Raw genomic sequence first — 26,216 nt, forward strand, 5'->3', positions numbered from 1 at the left:
ACCATTCCAGATGATGCAGCAACAGTTCTGAGAACCTACTTTATAAGCAAAAAACCTAATAATGTCCTGTTCGAGGTAGACATCTAATAGCTATGATGCCTGAGATATATTCCACTTAAATGTTCTCATATCCAAGGACAAACTGCATTCCTTTCTTCCTCCCTCAGGAAGCTACATCACCTCACCCTCTTTCACTCTCCTACATCCCATTCACTCTGACTCAAACCTGAGTCATCCTTAATCACCCAGTCCCGCTGAGTCTGCTCAACAGGTCTCTCATATGTTGCCCCACCTTTCCAGTCCCTATGTCCCAACCTAATCTGCTCTGTTCTATAATAATAAATTCTATTCTTCTTTCAGTCTCTTTCCATCCTCATTCATCCAATGCTTTGGTATAAGGGTAATACATTCCCCAGACCATCACTTTCATTCAGATAACTCTCATGCTCTGAAACCTTTGAAAGTTCTGAATCTCTCAGCCTGACATTCTACATCTTTCAAAATCTGGTCCAACTTCATTTTCCTCTTATGAATGAGTCTTTATTAGCACACAGATATTCCTTCTTAGCACCTAATGTCTCTCCCATGCTGAATCGACCACACTCAAAGCTAAAGAAACAGAGGTGGTGTGGTAGGGACTAAAGAGGTAGAATTTGGATTTCCCACACATCCTAACTTTAAGAACAATCCAGCAAAAGCCAGAGATACAGATTTCTATCTGCTTTTCATTTTTAAAAATAATTTCCCCCAATTTATTTTGTTAATTCTTATCTCACAGGATTTTAGAAGTATTTAGAATGATGTTTGCTATATTTAGCAAGCATTTTCAATGTTTGTGGCTGAAGGATTTTATAATCAGTCTATTGCATTAAATGTTTCCTTAAATTTTGTTTTTTAATGAACTATCATTCTCCTTTCCTTTCCATTATCTTTTCCCTCTCCTACACGTCTCATAAAATCCAACTACTAAATCCTCTAGATTAAACATACACATTTCATTCTTTCTTTTGTTTATTCACTCCTTCAACCAACATTATTATGTGTAAAGTAAGACAGATATGCATTCCTAGACATGGAAAATCCAAAGAATAAAAAATAAAGAAATCACAGTCTAGAGAAAAAACAAACTTGGACAAAAGTATGAGACAATACGGTGCTCTAATAAACAAATATTAGAAGGGCTATGGTAAAGTGGTTACGTTTGACCTGGACCTCAAGGAGTGAACAGACCTTTACTAGGCTAAGAAAAAGGGGAAATGTTCCAAGAAAAGAGAACAGCAAGTCTAAAAATCATAAAAGCACAAAGGATACTTTCAGGAGACAGTAAATTCTGTAGGCTACACTAGATTTTGGTGTAAACAGAAAGAGTACTGGGAAGTTACTGGGAGATGATGCCAACAGAACATGTGGCTAAAGCCTCAGTATAAAGACTTGTAGATGATAATGAGGAGTTGAGCCTCGCTAGTGTTCTCAAATCCTTTAGATACCATTCAGGTGAGGTAAGAAAACAAAAAAACAACAACAAAAACTGTATGGCTCACCTACACCCCTACTTCCACATTCCAGTGAAACAATAACTTCGTGAAAACAAAGTTTACCACACAAGAAGATTTTTGAGAGATACTTAGAATACTTATTCTGATACAAGAGAAGTATGAACAAATCAGCTGAATGACAATCAACAGCTGACCCTTGAACAGCGCAGGGGTTAGGAGCACCAACCCCTCCATACAGCAGAAAGCCCAAGTGCAACTTCACAGTCAGCTCTCTGTATCTGCATTTCCACATCCACAGATTCAACCAACTGCAGATTGTGTAGTACTGTAGTATGTATTTCCCGGGAAAAAATCCACATATAAGTGGACCTGCACAGTTCTAGGGTCAACTGGATACATATTCTAGTTATCTGAAAAATACAGAACTATTGCTTATGCAAATATGCATCACTATTCATGCTACAGGATTAACCAAACAAACCACAACCAACTAAATTGATAATGATGAAGCTAACCCAACAGTAATTTTTAATTAAAAAACAAGACAAGCAGCATTTAAAAATGACAACCAGCTTAAGGACTGATGAATCTTCCTAACAAAATACAGGAATTCCTGCTATGTAAAGGGTTATTTTACTAGTGGGGGAAAAATAAGGACATGGAATAAAACAGTATCTTTGGGTATGGAGTTGGCAGGGCCAGCTTTAAGATACATACTTAAATGGGTCTTAGTGGTGATCTACGGATGAGTGGCTGAGAACAAGGAACTCAAGATGTTCTGACGTTTCTAGCTTGGGTAATCAAGACAATGGCTTTGCTATTAAGACAGGAAATACACAAGGAGGAAGTGGTTTGAGGTGAAGTGAAGACGATAAGTTCAGTGACTGATGATAAGCTGAGGTGTCTATAGAATATTTAGGTGACGTTATTTAAAGGTAGATAGAAATTCACTTATTCAACATCAAGCAGTAACTAGGTGCTGAGAATACCGAGATAAGAGACAACCCCATGCCTACCTTAAAGGAAATCACAATCTAGTTAGGAAGACAGATGAGTACATGGACCCTTAGAATGCAGCACAGTAAGCGCTATGGTGGCGGTAGGAACTGGGTACCATGGAAACAAAGCGGAGGAACACTACCCCAGACCAAGGTGGTCAAAAAAGCAGTGAAGAGTGGACACAGAGATCTGTAGCCAAAACTACGCGAGATCACCCAAACAACAAAAGATGAAAATTAAACACAAATTCTGGGAATGTCAGCACTAAAGAAGCCCAAACAAAAAATACAGCAAGAGAGTCAGAAGGAATGATCAGTAAGTTAGAAGAATCCAGAAACATTTTTAGGAAAGAGGAAGTGGCCAACACCTTCATAAACATGGAAAGGTCTTCAGAATAAGGACACAAATGAAGCTTGAGTTTTTTATTTTTGGTCACTAATAATTTTAGTGATTGCAGTTTCAAAAGAATTATTCTCATGTCCACTCCTTCCTGTGCAACTCTACCATGCTAGCTCTGGCTCTCTTACTTCCTGCCTAAAATTCTAACTCATCTTCTTACCTCCAGTTTCTCCCCTCCCCAATCCATCATCCTACAAAACACTATCTAACCAGTTTTCAGATGCAGCTCACCTGCTCTAAACCCCTTACTGACCCATCACTACCTACCAAATTAAGCACAATACCTAATATCCGTATTCAGGACTTTTCACAAATGGCCCCACTCTACCCTCTAAATATTATTTCTATTCCCCTTTTAATATCCTATACTCTGCAAAACAATTCTACAATTAACATTCTATCAATTACATTTGGACAGTCACTTCTCTTTGCTGTTTTCAGACAGAACCCATACTGGAAAGTTTCCAAATTTGAAGGTACAATTCTATTACATAAACTCAAACATTACACTCTCTACCTTGACTTTTAAGCTCTCAATAACAATTAGAGGATACAAAGGGGAAATAACTCACAACAGTAATAAAAAAGATAAAATACCTAGGAATGAACTTAACAATAAAAAATCTAAGACTTATATAAAGAAAACTTTAAAACACTCCAGAAGGACTCAAAAGAAATCTTGAACACAGGAAATCTGTGTTCTTACCTAAATAAGAGTTAGCATCTTTAAGTTCTCTCTACATCGTAACTTAAAATTTTAATAATATGCAATCTCAACAAAAAGTCAACAGGGTTGTATGTTTTTGGAACAAGATTAGATAATTCTAAAGTCAATGTAGAAAACTAATAATAACAAAAAACTGAGAGGGAAGTAAAGAAAAATGAAGAGACTAACTCTATTAGACAGTAAAATATAATCTAAATCCTCAATAATAAGATAGACAAACTGAAAGAACAGAAACAAAGTTTAGAAATGAAATAAAAAACACACTATACGTGGAGATAAATTTTAAATGGAGCAAAGATTTAAATGTGAAAAACGAAACCACAAAAATAATGGAATAACATGTGATAGAATTCTTAATAAATTCAAAAATAGAGGGTTTTTTATTTCTTGAGGTTTTTAAAAAATTGATTCAAAATCCTAAAGCTATAAAAGAAAAAATGATCAATTTAATCACATTAAAAACAAATTCTGCATGTCAAAAAAATCTTAAGCAAAATCTAGAAAACTGAAATTGGAAAAAATAATCCCAACTCATCACAAAGGGGTTTATTTCCCTACTATATATCAAACTCCCACAAACTGATAAGAAAAGGCTAACAATCCCATAGAAAAGTGGACAAGGGACATGAACTGACAACTCTCAGAGGAGGAAATACACATTTTTCTAAACATGTGAATAAATTTAATCTCACTCATAAGAGAAATATAAATGAATAATACATTTAAAAACATCCATATTTTTACCCACTGGGCAGCCAAATATTGAAGTCTGATAACACTGTTTTGATAAGCGTGTAGGACTGCAGGAATTCTAAACCACTGTTTGTGGAGGTACAAAACAGTAAAACCCTATAGAAAGCAGTACTGACCAACAGAACAAACGTATAAACTTTTCAACCTGGCAGTTTCACTTCTAATAACTTATCCCAAGGCTATATCTGCACCTGTATAAGTTATGGCTATATGAAATTATTCAATATCACACTAAATGAAATAGCAGAAGTCAGTGCTATGTAAAATGTCCTCCAACAAAGTAATTAGTTCACTATATTACGGTATAGCCATACAAGGGTACCAAGTCACTATGAAACAGAATTGGAGGGTGGGTGGAGGAAGAGGCCTCAACATTTAATCAGAACCTTAAGATTTGGCAGAACAGAAAGTATCAACATGAAAAAACAGTGAGTATCTTAAAGCAGCAGTTGTGGCTCTATGATACATCATTAAGTTAAAACAAAAGGTTCAGAACAACGTGTATTATGTGTACAAAAAGGGGGAATATATACATTTATACTTATATATTATACTTGCATATATATCAATATACATTCATATTTACTTACATATACATAAAAATATCTCTAGAATTACACACAAGGAAATAAAAATAGCTACTTGTTGGGACTCAGAGTGAGAACTTAGTAGATGAGGAACAGAAATAGGAGAAAGACACTTTTTACTGTATACTTTTTATGCTTTCTGGTTTTTGAATATAAATTACCAATTAAAAAAATTTATTTAAGGGTAAAATTTTATACACTGAGACATTACATAAACACTACATAATATTCCGACACAGAGGTTACTCTAACCAAAAAAACAGTTCAAGCTGTAAGCATTTACCCAAGTAATCTCTGAGCTTACCCTACCTAGCATGCACTAAGTGTATTTAAGAAGGCTCAGCTGGGTTCCCAAAGTTATAAGCCAGTGAGCATGAATTTCAACTGAAGAGAACCCAATCAACTTCTAAAATTAATGTTTCTGGTTATTAAGCAGCTATTTTAATAATAAATATTTCAATCTATTAAGAAATAATATATAAGGTAAGCACATTTTTAAAACCACAGTATGAATTACTTTGCTGATTAAGCCAAAAATCTAAGCCAAGCACCCAATTGTTCTTTTACCACAGACTGGAATTATTTTCCATAAATTAGCTAACATACAAAGCCTTTAATAAAGGGCTGAGAATCAGTGTTTTGCAGCATAAAAGAATCTTCTCATTGCAGAGACTTTCCCAAGGTAGTGCCAACAAAGAGCGGTGAGTTTATTATACCTAGATGTTTTAGTGCACCGCCCTTTCTCCTATACCATACTCCTTCCCACAATGACTTACTTGGTAATCTCCTAGAGCTGTTAAGGGGTTCTTAGCACTGAGCTTTGGAACCCAGAGAGTCCTACAGATAAAAATGAATCTCACAGAGACAGGACAACTCTTCACAATTTTATAAAAGATAACCTTCTCAATTTTAAAAAACATATACTTGTTGAGAGGCAATTCTACTAACAAAAATATTAATAAAACCACTACAGTACATCATTCAAACCACATCTTGAGTTATGCAATAACAATGTTAAATGAAAATATACTGTTTCTATTATCACATTTAAACCAAAAATTAACATAAAAATTAAGAATCGTAACTTTATTCTAAATGGATATCTGCTTCATGTCTGTATTTCTTGACTTTAATTTCTTTAACCTCCCTACTTCTACCACTAACTCCAAATCATATCCATTTTATTTCAAGGAGTTATTTTTTTAATATAATACTACCAAGGTGGGGAGGGTATAGCTCAGTGGTAGAGCATGTGCTTAGCATGCACATGTTCCTGGGTTCAATCTCCAGTGTCTCCATTAAGTAAATAAATAAATAAACATAACTCCCCACCCCCTCCAAAAACAAACAAAAAAAATTATACCATTTTTCACATTTCATTTAACTGAAATTAATACTTTATCTTCAAACGATATTAATGTTTTGAAACAATAAAGAATACTGCATTTTAAAAAGCTTACTTTCTGAATTACTACTAAAACCCAAAATAATAACAAATTAGAACAAGCCAAATGTCTGGAAAAGTATTTCTCATTATTTAATTTTATCATATTAAAATCTAAAATTTTTTCTTCTATGTATGTCAATTTAACTCAGTAAAGTAGGAAGAAAAAATACATTAAGAAATAAAATGTTTTCTTCTGCCTCCTAGTTTCATACAGTAAAATAAATCCAACACTGTCTGTTCTCCTCTGGCCCTAATGATTCATATGCAGTGGAGAGACAAATAACACTATAAACAAGATTCATAAACATTCATCACTGCCATCTCAAGGTAACCAGACCTCCCTTTACCCAAATTCAAGGATATACAAAGACATAAAATAAATCAGAATGCTCACTAACAGGTAAGAAAAGGTGACATGGACACTCACCTACATAATGCATATTAAGAGCCAAATACTTATACTGGAAAAGAGGATTGTTACTGAGGCTACTCCTTTGGATTTGTTGGAAGAAAGAGCTGACATCCCATCTGTACAGGACATCCAGCAGCATGATGCTTGGCACCCGCAGGGCCACATTTAACACTGCCTCCAGTTTCTCCTTTGCAGCCATGTTTGTTCTTGAAGCAGATCTAAAATTCAAAAGACAATACATAAAAATTAGTCACCTCAAGTATCTTTTAGATAACCTCTTATGAATCGAATGGGTTGTCACATACTACACCAAAGTTATGTTACAACATAAAAAGCTCCTTAGGCACATCTACTACCTCTAAATATTTAAGAAATCAGCTTTGTACTGTGCTTTCCCATTGACTCTCCCAGGTCTGCTCAATTTTAAGATTCTGATTAAATGTTTAGGCCTCAAAACTTATTTTTAAAAAGCCCCTGACTCCAAATCTAGGCACTTAAAAACAAAATGCCCTATAAGAACACTGTAGCCTTTGTTCAATTCACTTGAAAAGAAAAATTCACTCCTATTTTTATTTGAGATTTATGCAGTTTTTAAAAAAAGAGGGCAAATTTTAAATGGTTGTTACATGAAAAAGCCTGTTATTCAATAAAAAATTGATAACTGCACATTCAGTGCACAGCATCTCAGTCTATCCTTTTCCTTATTACTTACAATCAAAACTGAATTACTGAATTTCCATGACAGAGACACAATTCAGAGAACTCATGATATTTGCAATATTGTTTCCCTGAATCATTAAACTGTTAGTCTGAAATCCCCACAACCTGCCTTCAAAGTAGGAAAATGCACATCAAATTCTTCCCTTGACACACAGACATGCCGGCACATGGAAGAAGTCAGGCACTGTGAGTCTGCAGCCCCTGTCTTTCCTTAGCTGCTGATGTGGTGGAATGGGAGGGAAAAAAGGAAGGAAATAAAGGGTCTCCAACACAATCTACTATCTAAAAGGACAATTTAGCGCAATACTGCTTTGTATGACAGAGCTCCAAAATAATCCAAGGAATTATGGGAAAGAGAATAGAGCAAACAAAAGCGGTAAAGGACAATTTTAGGAGTAAGTATAATTCTGAAATGTTGGCTCTGACAATATCCTTTTAAGAATTTTGCTGAGAAAGCTAAACACTTCTAGCTTTGGCAGTAATTTCAGACATTACAGGACAAATGAAAACATTTATTTCTGCAGAAAATTATAGTGACAGATTGCTATGCTATGGTTAAATATTTGTCGGTATTTCCATTTTACCCTCTAATTTTCATAGCCTCCTAGCTCAGATAGTTGGGGGGAAAAAGGCAGCTCGACTCAGCACACTATTAATATGAGGTTTTCAATCACTGAAAACCTGATTATATATCTATCATTCCCACAACCCAAATGTTATATATATCCTACCAATAACACAGAATTAACATTTTTATAAATAAATACTGTGATTCTGATTACTTTAAATAAACAAGAGCGCTTAAATAGTTTTCCTATATAAGGAAAAGATAATATTGTGAGAGAATCACAACCAAATAGCTGTGTCCTAAGGGGAAAGAAGCACTGAAAAAAATCTCTAATCAACATTTATTACAAATTGCACCATTTAGGAACCTAAATTTCTCAAAGCTCAAGATATTATTAAGGAAAAAAAATTCTGGGAAATAATAAACCAAAATATTCATATTAACATCCTTTCAACAGTGGCACTGTAGTGATTTTTATTCCCTTCTGTCTTTTTGTTTGCCAAATGTTTTAGAATACTCGTGTATTATTTGGTGGGAGTGAGACCACTTAAAAAAAAATTCTTGGTAAAAAGTGTAATGTGCCTAAGCCATCTAGATGACTTAAGGAAATACACAGGAAGTAACTACTTACTCTGGTGGTCAAACTGATAACTCAATGCAGCACTCTTGGGAGTTCATTTCAAAGTACACGAATGATAGATTTTTCTCACGAACCACCAGTCACGTGTGAAAATTACCATGTACCCAGATAAAAATATCAATAACAGGCTTTAGTCTATAATGGAAAAGTAAGTATTCTTCCGTATTCTAGAATCCAATATATATGACTACTGCTTTTGTAAGTAACCAAAAAGGAACAATTACTGAGTTAATATTTAGAGCCTTCGTCTGTTTTTAATGTTTTGTTATTTTTAAATGTGCCCACTTTCACTATTGTAGCTCTTAAAAAGGTGAAAAAAAAAAAAAATTTAAACTAACAAAATAACCAATCCTGCACTAAAAATCACGATCCTAACTGCTAAGGAAAAAAAAAATCTCCCAAATTCTTACAGAGGACCGTATCTCTACTACAAAAGAAGGCTATTAGCAGAATGGTACACGTTCCCTCTTAATTACCACTACTCCTGCCTCACAAACAGAACAAGAATAAAAAGAAAATCCTGGGTCCCTAAAGCTGTTGAATATTCAAGACAGATATTTAAACCCTACTGCCTGGTAAACTCAAGACTCAAATCTCTGAATTCTTTAGAAGGACTTGGATAGAATGAAATATGCCCATTTTATAACAAATACATTGCCTACTAAATGTTTCATTTATTTCCCTATGTGGGTGATATTTTAGCAAGTCATTGGCAAGTTGGCCATGTATAGAGCCATGGAGCAAACAAATTTAATACATGGAAAATCAGAACTAAAAAGTTACCCACCAGAGCTGTGGAAAGAAAACAGGGGGAAAAAAACCCCACATTTCACCTAAAACTTTAAAATGTTAAATCTTTCTACAGTAGAAGTAGCACACGATAGGGCGGTGACCATTACAAATAAATACCATACGCTACACTCGAACACCACACACACTAAACCCACACCTAAACAAAATGCTGAAATAGATCTTATTTGCATATTATCTGAAATCATTCACATCTGCCAAATCACTACATTAAAAACATGAAACACAAATGGAGACTTCTCTCTTGGTATACTTCTAAGATGTTTGGTTCAAGCCTCATTTAACCTTTTCTTACAGTTATTGTTGGACAGAGCTAATGACCATATTCTAAGTCAGAGGGAGCTCAAAATTATCTTAAAACCAAAACAGTACCAAAGAATCCTGGGAAACAAGCAGAAAAGAAAAAGGCAAATAAAATTCAAAGGCTTGGCACTCCCTAAAGCCAAATACATAAGATACTTTACGCCTTGTTCAGTTACATACATTTTACCTTCCATTCAAGACTTAAATTTCTTCCTTGAAATGTGAAAAGAACTGGGACAGTAACACTCCAACACAGTCGTAGCAAGTAATGAAAACTAAGTGTGACTCAAACCTAAAGATGCTTTACACAGTAAAACAGCTTTAAAAAAATCTTTTTTTTTTCTGCCAATAACAGCAAAAAAGGCTCAACAAAAGCTAACCAAAAAAGGATCACACAATTTCATAAAATGACTTCCTCAGGCTTGGAAGCAGCAAATTGCTACTTACAAACACAAGAATGTCCTGTGCAAGTATAACCTTGTAAGGCTCACCATTCATGTTTGTGGGTTAGGAAACACAGGGACCTCATTCTACACTTTCCTGAAAACATTACATTTTGGTTTTGAATGTGAAGAAATCAAATAAATCACCCTGAACAATATGAAAAACAAAAGCCTTTAAAGTTATAGCTCATCTGTTGAAGAATTATGTTAAATAAAAAACAGAAATGGAAAATGTTACCTTCCCCCAAAAATGAACAGAATTCACATTTCCTAGATAAAATAAAAAGAATGCAATATAACCCAATTTAAAATTATTCAGTACAATACTTAGATAATTTAAGCCTTAAAGTTTCTACCTTTTCCCTCAGCACAAGGAAAACAAAAACTATTTATCATCAGTCTCCTTTCTTTGTCCAATCCAATTTGAAGAAAAAAAAAATCTACCATCAGCTAAACCCGATCTTAAGAAAGACAGATTTTCTGGCTGTCCATATGTTAGGATGGTAAGCCTTGAAAATGTTTGAGGGCAGAGCTAAAGCCTAAAATCATAAGTAAACTCAGCCAAAAACTGAGATACCCGGGAGAAGAACGCACTTCTTACATAAGCATTGGCACACGTTTTAAATATAGCTGGTCCTCCCCACTCCCACTCACTGCTAGCTAACTTTGTATGTACCTGATTTCCACATAAACTACTAGCAATTCTGTGGTTTCTGGTCATCTCCAAAGCGGCAAAGACAGGGAGTCCACTCTGAATACAAGGGCCGTCTTTCAACTTAAGCAGCCAGACAGAGGAAATAAAAACTGCTACCTCTGCCATTGGGCGCTCAGCCTGGGTCACGACTGCAGCACCGACAGCTCATCCTTTGGGCAGGATTCAAGATTCAGCAGAACTGCACACTCCGTATTTTAAAAAATAAACAGACACACAGCCCCTCTCCTTTCCTTTCCAACTAGTTTCCTGTTTACTGCAGACTGCGATGCAAAGCCGTCCATTAATCTTTGATGTCTTCTCACTGCAAAGCCCCCTTCCTCTCTCCCCGCACCTCTTCCCCCGCCCCCACGACTGCTGATCTCAGTTGCGTTTGAACTATAGTAACCCCAAACCAGCTCGCTGCAAAGCAGGCAGCGCAGCAGCAGCGGGGCCGCTGCCGCCGCGGGGCTAGAGGATTACGTTCACAAAAACTCTGCCAGGAAAGAGGCCCGTGCCAGGGAGCTTCCCTCCTGTCTGGCCAAGGGTGCTGGCTCTGCCGTGCCACGCACCCAAAAGCTTCCGAAGAAAGACGCGGGCGAACTTCATTATCCCCGAACAGAAAGGGGACTCATTCCTGAAGGGAGGGCAAGGGTCTCTGGGTCCCTCAGGTGGGAAATGCCGAAACGAACAGGAAACACAGAAGGGATGGCAAGTGTGAAAAGGAAGCAATGGAGACAAAAAGTAAGAGATGAGGAGCGGTCTTACTGTTGTTAAGAAAAAAAAAAAAAAAAGGACTGACAGACGGGATGCAGAGCAAATGGGTCCCCATTCCAAGAATGACTTCGCAGGCCTTTCCGCACTCCCAAACTACCTCAAATCGAATGAAAGGGGGGAGGCTGAGTTTCAGGCTGCGCAAACCAAAGAGTAGGGCGAAAGAAAAGAGGGAGGGAAGCTTGGAAGCAAAGTGGACAAAGACGCAAAAGAGGGAAAGTTGGAAGCGGGAACTGGAGCAAAGGAGCTGGAAAGAAGCAGCTAGGAAAGGGGCAGCACAGGAAGGGGCTTAGAAAAGGCCTCGAAACGGGTACTGGGGAGGGGCTGGGGAAGCGCTCAGAGTGAGGGCATCTTAGGAATGCCGGGGGAGATGAGGGCTATCTCCAGGAGGGTAGGGAGGTGGTGAGGCGGCGGACAAGGCCCGGGAGCTGGGAAAGGGGGCTCTGCGCGCGGCCCCAGAAGATCAGGGCAGAGTCGGAGAGAGCCGGTGGGGCAGCCGGGAGGACCGCGGGAGGGGTTGGCGGTTGGGAAGGAGGGGGCGCTGCGGGTGATGAGGGGATGTGGACGCCACGGATGCTGAGAAGAGGGAGGCGAACGGGGGGGGGGGGGGAGGAGCAACCGGATGGGGGAAGGGAGGGCGAAAGAGAAGGGGAGGGGGCTGAGGCTGTGGGATGCGGACGGGGATCCGGGGTGGAAAGGGGGCAGCCGGCTCGGTCACCTCGGGGTTCGGCCTCCCTTCCCGCGGGGCGGCGCCGCCGGCGGACGGACGGGCTCCGCAACTCCTCGGCTCTCTCGCCCGCCCTCCCGTTCTCCTCAGGCGGCGGCGGCGGCGGGGACCGGGACGGCGCGGCTCACAGCGGCGGCTCCTCCGCGCCGGGCCTTGGATGCTGCGTCTTGGGAGGCGGCGGCAGCGGCGGCGGCAGCGGCCCGACCCGTGCGGTCACCATCGTCCGCGGCGGCAGGCGTTCGCGGGCCGAGCTCCTCAGCAGCCGGCGGCGGCCATGGCCTCCTCGGTTCACTCCTCCCGCCCCCGGCGCTCTGCGGCGGTCGCGACCCGGCTCCCGCTCTCTGCGCCTGCGCGCGGCGCTGCCAGCGCGGCGCCCCTCCCCCGCCCGCGCGCGCCCGCGCGCGCCCGCGTTCACTCACAATCGCTCAGGCTGGGTGGTTCCCGCGCTGCCTCCGGTACGTAGGAGGGAGACACACGCCTCCCGCAGCCCACACAACCGGGCTCCGGCTGCTAGGAGACGCGTACCACGCCGACACCTGCACGCGCACTGTGACACGCGCCATTCTGACACACGTGCGCTCTCGCACTCCCCAAACACCAGGAGCCACACGCGCTCACACCCACACTTACCTGTCAGGACCACGTAGGAGAATTGGAGGGGCTGATCCTCATCCGATGCAACCGCAGTGGCAATGATGCCAGAATTTTTTTTAACTCCCTTACTGACTGGTCTAGACTGTTAACTCTGGCGTCAGGGACCACGTCTGTGATGGCTCAGCAGTGCCTAGCAAAGACTAGGCGCTCAGTAAACCTCTGTTGGATAAGTGAGTGGATGTATTAATATATGAATTGGAACTCTTCACTGAGGATCTTTAACTTAAAATATTCTGATCCCTTGGTTGAAAGAATTTGTTCAAAGAATTTTACTGTAGTATGAAATTAAATAATGTGTGTGTGTGTTTGCCTTGTCTTTTGGTCCAAGTTTCAGAACTGGTTAGTGTACACACCCCCTTCACAAGGTAAGGAAATCTGTTTGTTCTGCCAAAGTCTCTAGTACTGACCAACATTCCTACCTTAAATAAATGTCAACATACTTAGTGGGGCAGGAACTCTTCCCCACTTACCCACAATGCAAAGCCTCAAACACACTGTATGCACACAGAATGAATCAAGGATGTTGCTGGTCTTCTGGGCTTTGCCAGGACTCCTTATTCCCCAGTTTTTCTACTCCTCTGCCTCACCACAACCTTCCACAAATCCCCTTGCCCCCTCTCCTATGTCCCCTCCAAAAAAAAAAAAACCAAAACAAAAAAAAAACCACCTACATTGTTCATTGCTTTGTCTCTGGTTAGTGCCTGGAGAGCTAGTTGCTACTAGTAACCAGTCTGGCCTTTGAGGTTGGCAGTGCTGACATACACACCCAGTAGTAGGTTAAATGTTGCCAGTAGATTGGATCATCCTGAAATTGTAAAGCCTCAACTTCTGCATGTTAGAAGAGAAATTAATGTACTACAATCTAGGTTTGTGTTAGGGGCCGTCCTTGGAAATTCAACCTCTGGCCTACATACTTTAAATGGTAACCCCCCTATTCTGAGCAACCTTTGTATCTTGCTAAAATTGTAAATGCAAGCTCTACATTTAGAAAATTTAGTTCCTTGAGGCATCAGTCAATCAAATTCAGAGTAACTTCCCTTCTACCAGTCTGATAGCTCTATAGACATCAAGCTTTTTAAATTTCTGGGAATTATGTTCCTAACTATAGCCACCTTTCATCCTGGTGCCTCAGATACTTTAGAATAATTGTTAAGCCTGCTACATGGCAAGGAGGCGGTTTTATCAATCTCTCTATATAGACTGATAAATGAGAAATTACAGAGGCCACCTGACTAATGACTGGAATAGGAAACTGCCCAAGATAGCAAAGACTTTCCTTTGGTTTTCTCCTCGTTTTAACAATTTTAGTACTGACTCAATCAAGAAACATATAGCCAGAAACAGAATACAACGAAGTTAAAATCTATATAAATAGATTCTAACTGGATTTATTCATTCTTCTAGGGTGAATTACAGAATTGTGAAAATATTAATTTAGCACTGCTACTGGATTTGCATGTTTTATTTAGATGGAAGAGAAGCTTGACTCAGCTCTCACCATTCCTTTTTCAAAGGGGGGAAAAAAAAGACTTCAAAGCCCCATAACGCTCACTATAACTTGTCTGGATTTATAAAAGCAGAAAAAAGTCACATATATTTTTCATCTTTGAATTTTACAGTAGCTGCCTGTAAATGCTGGAGTTCAAAACAAGCAAAGTAAATTACTCTGGTAATGAAAGGGTTACTGCTATTTTATTGCTGCTAATCCAGTTTCGGGAAAGCTCTACATTGCCAGAAGCAGGTAACCAACTCAAACTAAAAAGAAAAGCAGAGGAAAAAAGAACAGCGGGGTTGGGTAATAGATCTGCTCAAATAAAACAGAGCAATCACAATGCAGACAAGTACTTTCTAGAGGCACCCAAACCCACACAAACCAGAAAAGATCAGAAGAAAAACCTGGTAAGTACCTGGAACCAAACTTAAGAAAATACCCAAATGCCACAGCTTGGTCATAAAAGGAATTAGCTTCGAGTGCTAGAAGGAAAGAAGTGGCACGTTTATGACTGCGGCATGGCAGACCAGTCAGGACTCCAAAGGTTATCTTCCCGTTCAGTTAGTAACTGTATCCAACATTGAGGAGGAAGTCAGTTCAAAGTTTAGAAGAGTGCGTATTTCTAGCCATTCCAAAAGTCTAGTCTCTGAATTCTTTATAGAACCAACTCTTGCTAACACAGAAATAGTCCTTTGTTAATAATCTGCAGATAACTGGTGGCCAGTTAGGCACTACCTTTTAGATCCAGAGATAAGAGTTTATGTATAACAGATTACACATAGTGGGGCCAAAACCCAAAGAACTTAGTCAACACTGGAAATATTGGGTGAAGGAGAAATTTTCATGGATTCATTTATTCACTCACTTTATTCATTCCTAATATTTTCTGGGCACTTTGAGGTTTTTCTCTATCCAATTCAAAAACAGTTAACTCTTGAGTAGAAGAATCTAAGTGATACGTCAAATCTCATTCAACCTGGCCACCTCCATGGTTTGAGTTTGAAAGCCAATTATAACAGGAAAACAATAAGCAACATGGTTCATTAAAGGGAAGAGTCACTCTTTTTGAGATATAATTGACATATAAGTCACATATCATAAATTACACCTATTTTAAATTGTAAAGTTAAGTGGTTTTTGCTATATTTACAGTTGTGCAGCCATCACCGCAATCCATTTTAGAACATTTTCATCACCCTTCCAAAAAAAAAAAACCCTGTACCCACTAGCAGTCACTGTCCCTTTGTCTCCTGTCTTAGCCAACCACTAATCTTTCTGTGCCTACAGATTTGCCTATTCTTGATATTTCATATAAATTAAATAATACAAGATGTGGTCTTTCATGTCTGGTTTATTTCACTTAGCATAATATTTTCAAGGTTCATCCATGTTGTAGCATGTATAGGTCCTTCATTTCTTTCTATTGCCTCCCAAAATTCCCTTGTATGGATATACCATATTGTGTCAATCAATTCACCGGTTGATGGACATCTGGGTTGTTTCCACTTTTCAACTTTTATGAATAGTGATATCATCAACATTCATGTACTGCAAGCTTTTGGGTGAACACGTTTTCATTTGTCTTGGGTATATACTGAGGAGCAGTATTTAACTGCTGGGTTATACAGTAACTCTGTGTTTAACCTTTTGAGGAACTGCCAAACTGTTTTCCAAAGTGGCTGCTACATTTTACATTCCCACCAGCAGTGTGTCAAGAGAGATTTACTCTTAGACTCAGACGCCCTCCACTTGTTCAATGTGGGACCCTCTGCCACGTATGTACATCATTTACAAACAACTCCATTGGTCATCTGCAAGACAGGGATAATGATAGTATCTATTTCCCCAGGATTATGATGAAAAATAAATGCAACCATGTATTCTAATATTCCTGGTACAAAGTAAGCCCTCCATAAATGTTATTAGTTCTCTTCCTTCTGTCTTTGGTATTTGGTTGGCAACATTTATTCTGTAATAAAGTCAGATAGAGATAAAACTATAACTCCCTATTAAAAATAAGAGATGCATACACATAGTTAGTGCTGAATAAATATTTTTATGGATAACTGGAAAAGCAATAGAACTTATATTGTTTTAATGCCAAAATAAATTTATCTTTTTCTACCTCCTAGACTACAAGAGGGAAAAACATGGAAACAAGTCAGCAGTTTTTTGGTTGGGACTTTTTAGATTTTCCCCCAAACACTTTTTATTGCCCCAGCTTTTTATTTTGAACAGTTTAAAATATACAGAAGAATTAAAAGAATATTATAATCATTAATCCTGTATTCACCATCTGGATTGAACAATGGTTAAAGTTTTGAATATTGCTTTATCCATATGTGTGTGCCTTTAAGATATCTGAGAGTAAGTTGCAGACATCAACATATTGTACCTCTAAATGCTCTAGCCTGTCTCTTCTAAAAGAAAGATGCCATTACCACACCTAAGAAAATGAAGTATAATTCCCAAAATCTTTTACTGTCCAGCCAATACTCAGATTTTTGAAGTTCTCCCTGAAAGATCCTTTACAGATAGCTTTTTTCTAACCAGGATCCAACTGAGTTTCACTCATTGCCTTGTTATGTCTTATGAGCCAGCTTTGCTTTTAATCAATCTGAGTGCTTGTGACTGTTTTAAATCTCTAATGTTAGGAGGGGGAAAAGTGTTTTGATGTTGCTTTCAGATTTAAGCTCAGCTGGTGTACCTCTACCCTATCCAGCCACTGTCTTTGTCTTGATTCTAATCAAGCCTGAGATGGGCAGTAATACAAAACTGTGTGTTGCTTTTCAAGCATGATGATATCCAACTAAGTAGAATGGATATTGATTGTCATAGACATTAGTTATTTTGCCTCCTCAATATCTATTATTTTCCTTTCTTTCTTTTTAATACCATCTTGAATATTCTAGCCATGTAGTCTATTGGTCATCTGCCATCACTTAATGCTATCTCCTCTAGTGATTAGCCCAGGGAGGACCAATGACCCAAGTCAAGCCAATGATGATAAGACTCAACACTAAGGCTTCTGACTGAATTATTGAGAGAGTAAAATTTCTCTTTCCTGCTAGACATAAAAAAAAGGAATCGTGTAACTTCAGGGACTGCAGGAAACCATCTTTGATCCAAAAGAAAAGAGCCAATCTGAAAATTTGCCAAAGGAAGTAAAAAGTAAAAGATATAAAAAGAAATCAGGACCTGGTCACAGTGTATGAACCCTGATCTAAGCCTCATCTGAAGGCAGCATGTCCACCCCATATCCTTTAATTATATTAGCCAATAAATTACTTTTTTTGCTTAAACCAATTTGGGTTGCATTTTCTATTGTTTGCAGTTAAAAGAGCCCCAAGACCTTCAATCCTTTTAATTTGCTAGTCAGTAAAATATGCTGTTATGAAGAGAAGGAAGTAACTACAAAAAATGGTAATAAATACAAAGAAACACAATTGTACAAGTTATTATAAAACACAATCATTTAACCAGTGTTGAGAAACAAAAGCTTGCTAATACTGCAGAAGTCTCCTACATACTCTTTCCTATTCACAACTGTCTCGCTAACCACAAAGGAAACCATTTTTCTGATTTTAATACGGTGACTTCCTTTTTTTGTTTGACCACCTGAGTATGAATCCCTGAATACTGTAGTTTAGTTTTGCCTGTTGTTAAATTTTATATAAATGAAATCACATGGTAAGTATTCTTTTGTGACAACCTTTTTCTGCTTAACATTGAGTTTGAGATTCAATTACACTCTTGTGTGAAACTGGACTTCATTTTCATTGTAGTATAGAATTCTATCTTATGAATATAATTATTCATTCTACTTGTGAACATTTGGGTTCATGAACACCCAAATTCCAGTTTGAGGCGACTATGAATTATCCTGCGACCAACACTTTTACACTTGTCTCCTGCTGCACACGTGCACACATTTCTCTTGAAGAGAGCTGCTGGGCCACAGGGCCTGTAGGAATTCAACTGATAAATCCAAACTGTCTTCCAAGATGTTTGCATCAACTTACACTCCCAACAGCAATCTGTGAAAGTTTTTATGGTTTTATATTCTGGCTTGCGATTGGTATGGTTAGTCCTTTTAATTTCAGCCTCTCTAGTGGAGTTTTTAACTTACATTTCCTTAATTGCTGATGAGGTCGAATATCTTTTCGTATGTTTTTTGGCCTTTTGGACTTCCTCTTTTGTAAATTGCTCAAGTCAGTCAATTTTCTCATGGGATATTTATCTTTTGCTTTTTGTTTTGTCATCCTTTGTATATTCTGAATGCAAACCCCTTGTTAATTACATACACTGCAAAAATCTTCTTTTATTCTGTAGCTTCCCTTTTCATTCTCTAAATAGTGTTTGATGAATATATTTTCTTAATTTAAATTTAATATTTTTATGTATAATAGTTGCCTTATTAAACTATTGTTTATCCCCTGCTCTGTAACGTACATTTAAAATCAAGAGTACATATCTGAGTAGATCTATCTCTGATCTTTATTCTAAACCACTGGTTTGTTTACCCTTGTGCCAATACCAACCGTTTCTATTACTTCTAGCTAAGTGAGAAGTCTTGATATGTGGTAGAGCGAGTCTTCCCACCAGGTTCTCTTTGTTTTCGTTTGTTTTCTTCAAGAGGATCCATTTGCATTTCCTCCTCAATTCTAGAATCAAATTTGGAATTTTCGCTTGTTAAGTTTCCCAAGATCCCACTGAGAGTTTTAGTTTTCACCACAGAGTTCTTGCATATCTTTTATAACATAAATTCCTAGATATTTGATATTTTTGATGCTATTGCTAATGGTAATTTAAATTGTATTTTGTTGGGCTTTGAGGATATAACAGTAAATCTCAAGAGTCCCTGTCCTCGAGAACTTCCAATCTCACGGGGTTAGGGACAAACATTGTATTGGCTTCAATACAAAGTGGACTAGATTGGTTTTGATAGAGGTAGGCAAGGTTACTATGGAAATACAAATAGAAGAGATTAGCCCATTCTGTGGGGTCATGGGGTGGGAGGAAGGGAGAGGCATTCTAAGTGTTGAAAATAGATAAGGGTCAGCGAGGTGAGTAAAGCGCAAGGCAAATAAAGGGGAAGACAGCACACACTTCACACACACATTTCAGAATGCTAAGATGGAACACTTCCCACCTCCGTGTCAAGTGAGGTGTCAAAAGAACAGATTCAGAGACCAGCATGGGTATGAGGCAAACCCTCCCGCGGCCATAATTTAGAAGAGGAATGTAAACATACTAGTTCCAAGACTCCTGGACCCCTTTAGCTAGGTAAGGTTATCAAGTGGTGTAAAAGGGTGAGCAGAGAGAGGATCTGGGAAAGCTTTCTTTGGAGGGAGCTGTTGCTGTCAGTACCACCAAGCATAGGAGGCTTCCTGGGGCATGCTACCTCCTGCTCTAGTCTAGTGAGGGTGGCGTCTTCCAAGGGACCATTCACAGAGATTGAAATGTATTCCCTGCATAGGGCTGGTGCCTGATGCCCACCCGTGAGAGTGAACACTACCTATGGCCACAGAAGAGAAGTGGCTGCCTTGGGAGAGAGAGAGGCACTGCTAGAGTCCGTCAGAGCAAGAAAGAGGGATGTGTGTGTTTCCCAGGGAGCGGATGTGTGCCACATGAGAAACAGGGCTGGCCCTGGTTGTCCAAGATCTTATACAACAATAGGACTAAATAGAAGGAAAGAGAGATCCAGCAGCAAGAAGCTGAAGGTAAAAAACCCCATTCTTAGGGTCACACCTGATCACCTAGGATGGGGATGCATCCACCCAGGTCATTGATACTAGAATTAAGAACATTAGTTGTTTATAGTAACAGTTACATCACTTTCTGCTCTGTATCAGTATATCCTTTTCAATAAACTATTAAAAAATAAAACACAAGGGGGAGGGTATAATAGAGCTCATGCTTAGCATGTGCGAGGTCCTGGGTTCAATCCCCTGTACCTCCCTTTAAATAAATAAACCTAATTACCTCCCCAACCAAAAAGAAATTAACGCAAAATTGTAAACCAACTATACACTTCAATAAAAAAAAGGAGCAAAAAGTGATTTAAAATTTTTAATTTTTAAAATTAATTAAAAAAGGATGGGTTCTAGGCACTGGGCAACAAAGATTCAAGTTTAGCTCCCTGCCAGATCCAGAGAAGTTGAGGCTACCAACAAGAAAGAAGTGCCTCTCCCTGACCTGTCCTGCTTCAGGTGGGTCCCACCCGGGTGGGGTCTGATGCAGATGCTGGTGCACAGGGAGGAAATGAGAAGGGAGAGAGCAGAAGCTGACCACAAGCCTTCACATACGCGAGAATTCTCACTTTTTGAATGGAGACCGAGGCATTTAATCAACCTCTTGAGTAAGTACATTCTAATTACAAGTCAGGACTGTGATTTGTGACTTAAAGTGAGCAGCACTGCTCATTAATTGAGAACTCTTGGGATCTGCTCAAGTTTGTATTGGAGAGAGGAGGGGTTGGTAAAAATGACCTCTTCTGAATAAAAATGCTAAGCGCTAGTGGGTGACAAAATCAGGTTATGTTTTGACTACATCACTCCCAGAATGTGAACTACATGCAGGAAATGACAAGCATACAGTTATGGCTGGATCTGAGGTTTACAGAGGGGAACGTAGGGAGAGATGAGGTAAACTGGGGTCTGTTCAGGAGCTGGCAAGGGACCTCCCACGCCATCCCAAGGAGCTTGGACTTTAACAGGAAAAGGAGCCCTGCTGAGGAGTGTGTGCGGGAGAGGAGAATGCACTGGGCATTCCCTCTGCTCTAGGTTTGTACTAGGTGGTTTACATGAATTGTCACATTTAATCCTTACAAAAACCCTAGGAAGTAGACAGGATAATTATTTCCATCCTAAAAACGAGGCCACTGAGGTGGAGAGAGGTCAAGTAACTTGCCCAGCGTCACACAGCTAGCTAGTCAGGAGCAGAGCTTAGAGTCAATGCAGACACATTGGGGTTGGTTCTGTCAGGCCCCTCACCGCCCTGCACCCGGCGTGCCGTCGGGCTAACTGAACTGAAAGAGGTGATGAGTTTGTTCACAGAGCCACATCTTGGAGTCTAGAACCCAAACTCCCCTGTCTTTAGTAATGAATATATTGTTATTATTTCCCCTGAACTACTTACACAAACAGGAAGGAGAGGAACATGTCTGGAATATTCCCTGAGAGCGCATGGTTCTACAAAATGAAAAAACTTGCTTTGGGGCATAGACTTCAGAGCACGGTGTGGAAAATCACCCTTTCTTAAACAGGAAATAGAGATGGTGGCTAAGAGTGTGGAATTTGGAATTATTCTATTTACGCTAACAGCCTGGTTCTGCCACTCCCTAGCTGTGTGAGTTTGAGCCAGTTACTCAACTTTTCTGTGCCTAGTTTCACACTTATAACACCTACCTCATAGATTTTTGTGAAGATTAAATGAAAAATACATACGTACACAGACAATATACATATATCGCTTAGAGCAATGCCCAGTACAAGGAAAGCAGCATTAGCTGTTGTTACTGGTATTACTGTTGTTCTGATTTTGGCTCATTATCTTGAAACTTCACTATTCAAAGATACCAAAGATACGAAATGTCACTCAGTATTTATTGAGCACAGATTCATAGCATCTATTAGATGTTAGGTACAATATAAATGAATCAGAACACACAATCCCTATAGATGCTAAGTGCGATATAAATGAAACAGATAATTCCTACCTTCAAGCTCTTACCGATGTTAGATTGACGGACTATTTATACTGCTTTGTTTTAAATCTGCTTTGTGTGTATTTTCTCCCGTGCGTGATTATAAACTCTTTCATGGTGTGAGCCAATGTTTACTTTCCTTTGAATCTCTCAGCTTCTCTCCCTTCCATTTAGGATATTGATATAGCTCAGCCTTTAAAAACGGAGTGAACATGAAGGCACTGAGGGACAAATTTACAGGACAACATGTTGATGCGACAGTACGAATGGAATGACTTCATGCTTACTCACTCTCCCCTGTTCACAGATGATCTTATACCTGGCTCACTGAGCTCCTCTCTGTCTCTGCTTGTGTCTCCATTCTTGGTGACTTCAACAACCATATAGATAACCCACGGGGTTTTTTTTCTCTCTTTTTTTTTATTGAGGGGAAATTCAAATACCAGGAAATTTAACCATTTTAAAGTGAAAAATTCAGTGGTATTTAGCATATTCACAACGTTGTGTGACTGCCACCTCTACTTAGTTCCAAAACACTTTCATCACCCAAAAAGGAAACCCCTATTAGCAGTTTTTCCCCCATTCTCCCCTTCCCAATCTCCTAGTTTAATCCTCCCACTTAAATGAACTTTTTCTCTATCCCACTTATGCCCATAGTTACCTCTCAAACTATCATTTGCATCAACTTCCAAAACCTCAATTTCGAGCATTTTTTTCTCTCCTACAAACATTCTGATTCTGTTTTTAATAGTGCCTACACTTGAGTCTTCTCAGCATCAAGCTTCCGATCCACTGAGCCTACCAACTCTCCACACACCCCTCCTAGGTTTTCACATCTCCTTTTACCCATTGTAAATTCCATAGTCCATCATTTAAACGTCTTGCTTATAAACGTTCTTAACTTTCTTTCTCCTCTATCTGCTCTGCACCTCCATCTGAGCGGCTGATACTGCTGGATAAACCACACAACCAACCACAAATCTCAGTGCTTAGCCCTCAGCAATGCTCCACAAACCCACTGCATTGTTCTGATAAGTTTGCTCTCCACATACCAGAGTGGCTCACTCCACGCTCTTCTCAGACGTCCAGTACCACCCACCTTCTCTCTCCTCTACTCACTTTCAGCTGAGTGAGTAGCTGAGAAAATAGAAGCAAGCTATCTATTCCCTAATCGTCCCACCACGAAGCTACCAGCTTTTTATAATGATCTTCTGGGCCTTCCTTCTTGTACAGTGGGAGAAATTTCCCTATTCCTATCAAAGCCCAGATCCTCCACTAGTGAGTGATCTGAATCTCAGCCTCTCTGGCTTTCTCAAGGACTTAGAACCGGCAGTAATTCCCTTTTTTCCTCTGTATCATCAGCTTTTCTCCCTCCTGGATAACTGCCACCAGCCTATAAACATACTTAGGATGGCAATCTTTCCAAAACCCTTCCCCTGATTTCATGCCCCACAACCATCACCCCTACTTTGAAAATGTTCTGAAAAGTTGTCTATAGCTGCTGTCTCAATTTTCTTACTTTCCGTTCTCCCCTCAACCCACTCCAATCAGAATTTGATACCAAATATTACACTGAAACTGTTTCCAGCAAGGTCATCAAAGACTTCCTCATCTACTGCCCTCTTGTTGGTCCTCAATCTTATTCTGCTTCTCAGCAGCATCCCAGGGGTCCACCAATCCTCCTTTGTAAAAACACTTTCATTCCTTGATCTCTGCATTGAATTCCTAGCGCTGCTGTAATAAATTGCCACAAATTGGGTGGCTTAAAATAATGAATTTATTCCCTCACAGTTCTGGAGGCTAGGAGTCCAAAAATCAAGGTATTGGCAGGGCCATGCTCCTTCTGAAGGCTCTAGGGAAGAGTCGCTCCTTGCATCTTCCTAGCTTCTGGTAGCTCCCAGAAATCCTTGCTGTTCCTTGGCTTATAAATGATTCATCACTCCGAAGTCTGCCTCCATCATCACATGGCCTCGTGTAAGTCATTAGGTTCAGGATTCTCTGTAATCCAGTAAAGACCTCATCTAAACTTAACAAATTACCTGTGCAAAAACCTTACAGTCACATTCTGAGATTCCAGGTGGACGTGAATTCTAGGGGGGACACTATTCAACCCAGTACAGCTTCTGTGACTGCACACTCTGCTGGCTTTCCTCCTACCTCCTGGCTGAGGCTTCTCACTCTCCTTTGGGAGCTACTTTGTTTGCTCTGCCTCAACTTTAAGTGTTGCAATGACCCAAGGCTTGGCCCAGGGTCCTCATGCCCTCTCTAAATGCACTCTTTCCTCAGATGGGATAGCGTCTAATCCCATGGTTTTGAAATCCCACCGATGACTCCCAAACTTATGCTACAGCCCTTGCCTGTACCTAAATTCCAGCCACACGGTGATAATAGTAGTTAGTAATTATTGAATATTTATCATATGCCAGGTCCTGTAGTAAGCTCTTTATGTTGACATTCAGTGTGTTTAATATAACTCATTTCATCCTCACAACAAACTTGAGTACTCTTGAGTACTCTTTTTATCTCCAGTTCATAGATAAAGAAACAGAGGTACCAAAAGGTTAAATAAATTGTTCACGCCCACATGGTGAGGAGGAACCAGGACTTGAAACTGGGTAACCTGGGTCCAAAAGCCCCCTTTCTTGACCGCTATATACTCTGGCTTTCTACTTGGCTCCAGCCTCATATATTCAACTGCACACTTGACATCTGTACCTGGATATCTAATAGGCATCTTAGACATGAACGAAATAGAATGCCTGAGTCTTGCCCCCACTACCACCTTAATCTTTTCTTCCCTGTTTCCACATCTTATATGGCACCTCAGCTGCTCAAATAATAATAAAATAAAATAATAATAATAATAATAATAATAATAATAATAATAATAATAATAAATCTAGGAACCAAAGTTGATTCTGCTCTTTCTCCATCCATGCTAGCTTCCATTCCCAACCCAACAAATCCATCAGTGAGCCTACTGTCTTAAGCTCTAGAAAAAATCCCTAATCTGTCCATTTCTCTCCATTTTCACTACCACTCTAAGTTACAATGAATTACCATCTCTTGAGTTACTGCAATTACCTGCTACCTGATCTTTCTGCTTTTACTTTTGCAGTCTTTCTGTAATCCAGCAGCTAAATAAGCTTCTTGAAACATAAATCAGAATGACACACCCAAGTTTCAAGGGCTCCAAAGTAAAGAGTTACATTCAGAATGAAATGTACACTCTTGTTCTTAGCCTACAGGTCCCTGCTTGATCTGGCCCTGCTCACCTTCCTGTCTTCATTCCTACCACCCTCTTTCTTGCTCACCTGGCTCCAAGTACAGCCTCACCCAGCTTTTCTAGGAATATTCTAATTGTGCCTGTACCAGTTCCTTTGTACCTGTTCACCTCCAAGAAATGCTGTCATAAATGCTCCACCCTCACATCTTCTTCCCATTATGCAGGTCAGCTCAAAGAGTTCTTTTCTGAGTTCCCATCTAATGTTGTCCTTCAGTTACTTTCTATCACACTGTCCAATGTTCATGTTTTAATAGTATATATCACTATTTGAAAATAACTTATTTATGTATTTATTTAAAGAGATCTTCCTTGTCTTATTTACCTTTATTTCTCTAATGCCTAGAATGGTGTCCCACACATAGCAACTGTTCTGTACATATTTTTAAATGGATGAATGAATAAAAATGAGTGAACATGTGAGTTAGGTCAATCATGGAAGGCTGTATGGAGGTCAGTTTTAAGGAACAGTTTGATAGTGGGGAAGGTGATCAATTTTTAGAGAAAAAAGTACATTTTTTTAGCAAAGAAAACAAGATATTCAAAGAAGTGATCCAGTCTTGAATAAGTGACAGAGGCTAGT

General features: G+C 39.3%; 1 protein-coding gene across 3 annotated transcripts in view; it reads right to left on the reverse strand.

Moving 5' to 3' along the window:
• The window catches only part of RNF145 (ring finger protein 145), a 51,862-nt gene extending 39,056 nt beyond the window's left edge, over window positions 1-12,806 (reverse strand). Inside the window, exons 1-2 of one of the 3 annotated variants that reach the window (XM_064484510.1) lie at window positions 12,488-12,806; window positions 6,836-7,038 (exon numbers count right to left, since the gene is read on the reverse strand). In XM_064484510.1, coding sequence (XP_064340580.1) covers window positions 6,836-7,019 — 184 coding nt within the window. In that variant the 5' untranslated portion in view covers window positions 7,020-7,038; window positions 12,488-12,806. Of the gene's footprint in view, window positions 1-6,835; window positions 7,039-10,980; window positions 11,000-11,115; window positions 11,135-12,487 lie in introns of those variants that run through there. The other 2 variants (XM_064484512.1, XM_031449424.2) reach the window with 2 other exon arrangements.
• Window positions 12,807-26,216: the final 13,410 nt, after the last annotated feature.

The sequence above is a fragment of the Camelus dromedarius genome, chromosome 3 (genome assembly GCF_036321535.1).
Source record: "Camelus dromedarius isolate mCamDro1 chromosome 3, mCamDro1.pat, whole genome shotgun sequence".
Classification (NCBI taxonomy): Eukaryota; Metazoa; Chordata; class Mammalia; order Artiodactyla; family Camelidae; genus Camelus; species Camelus dromedarius.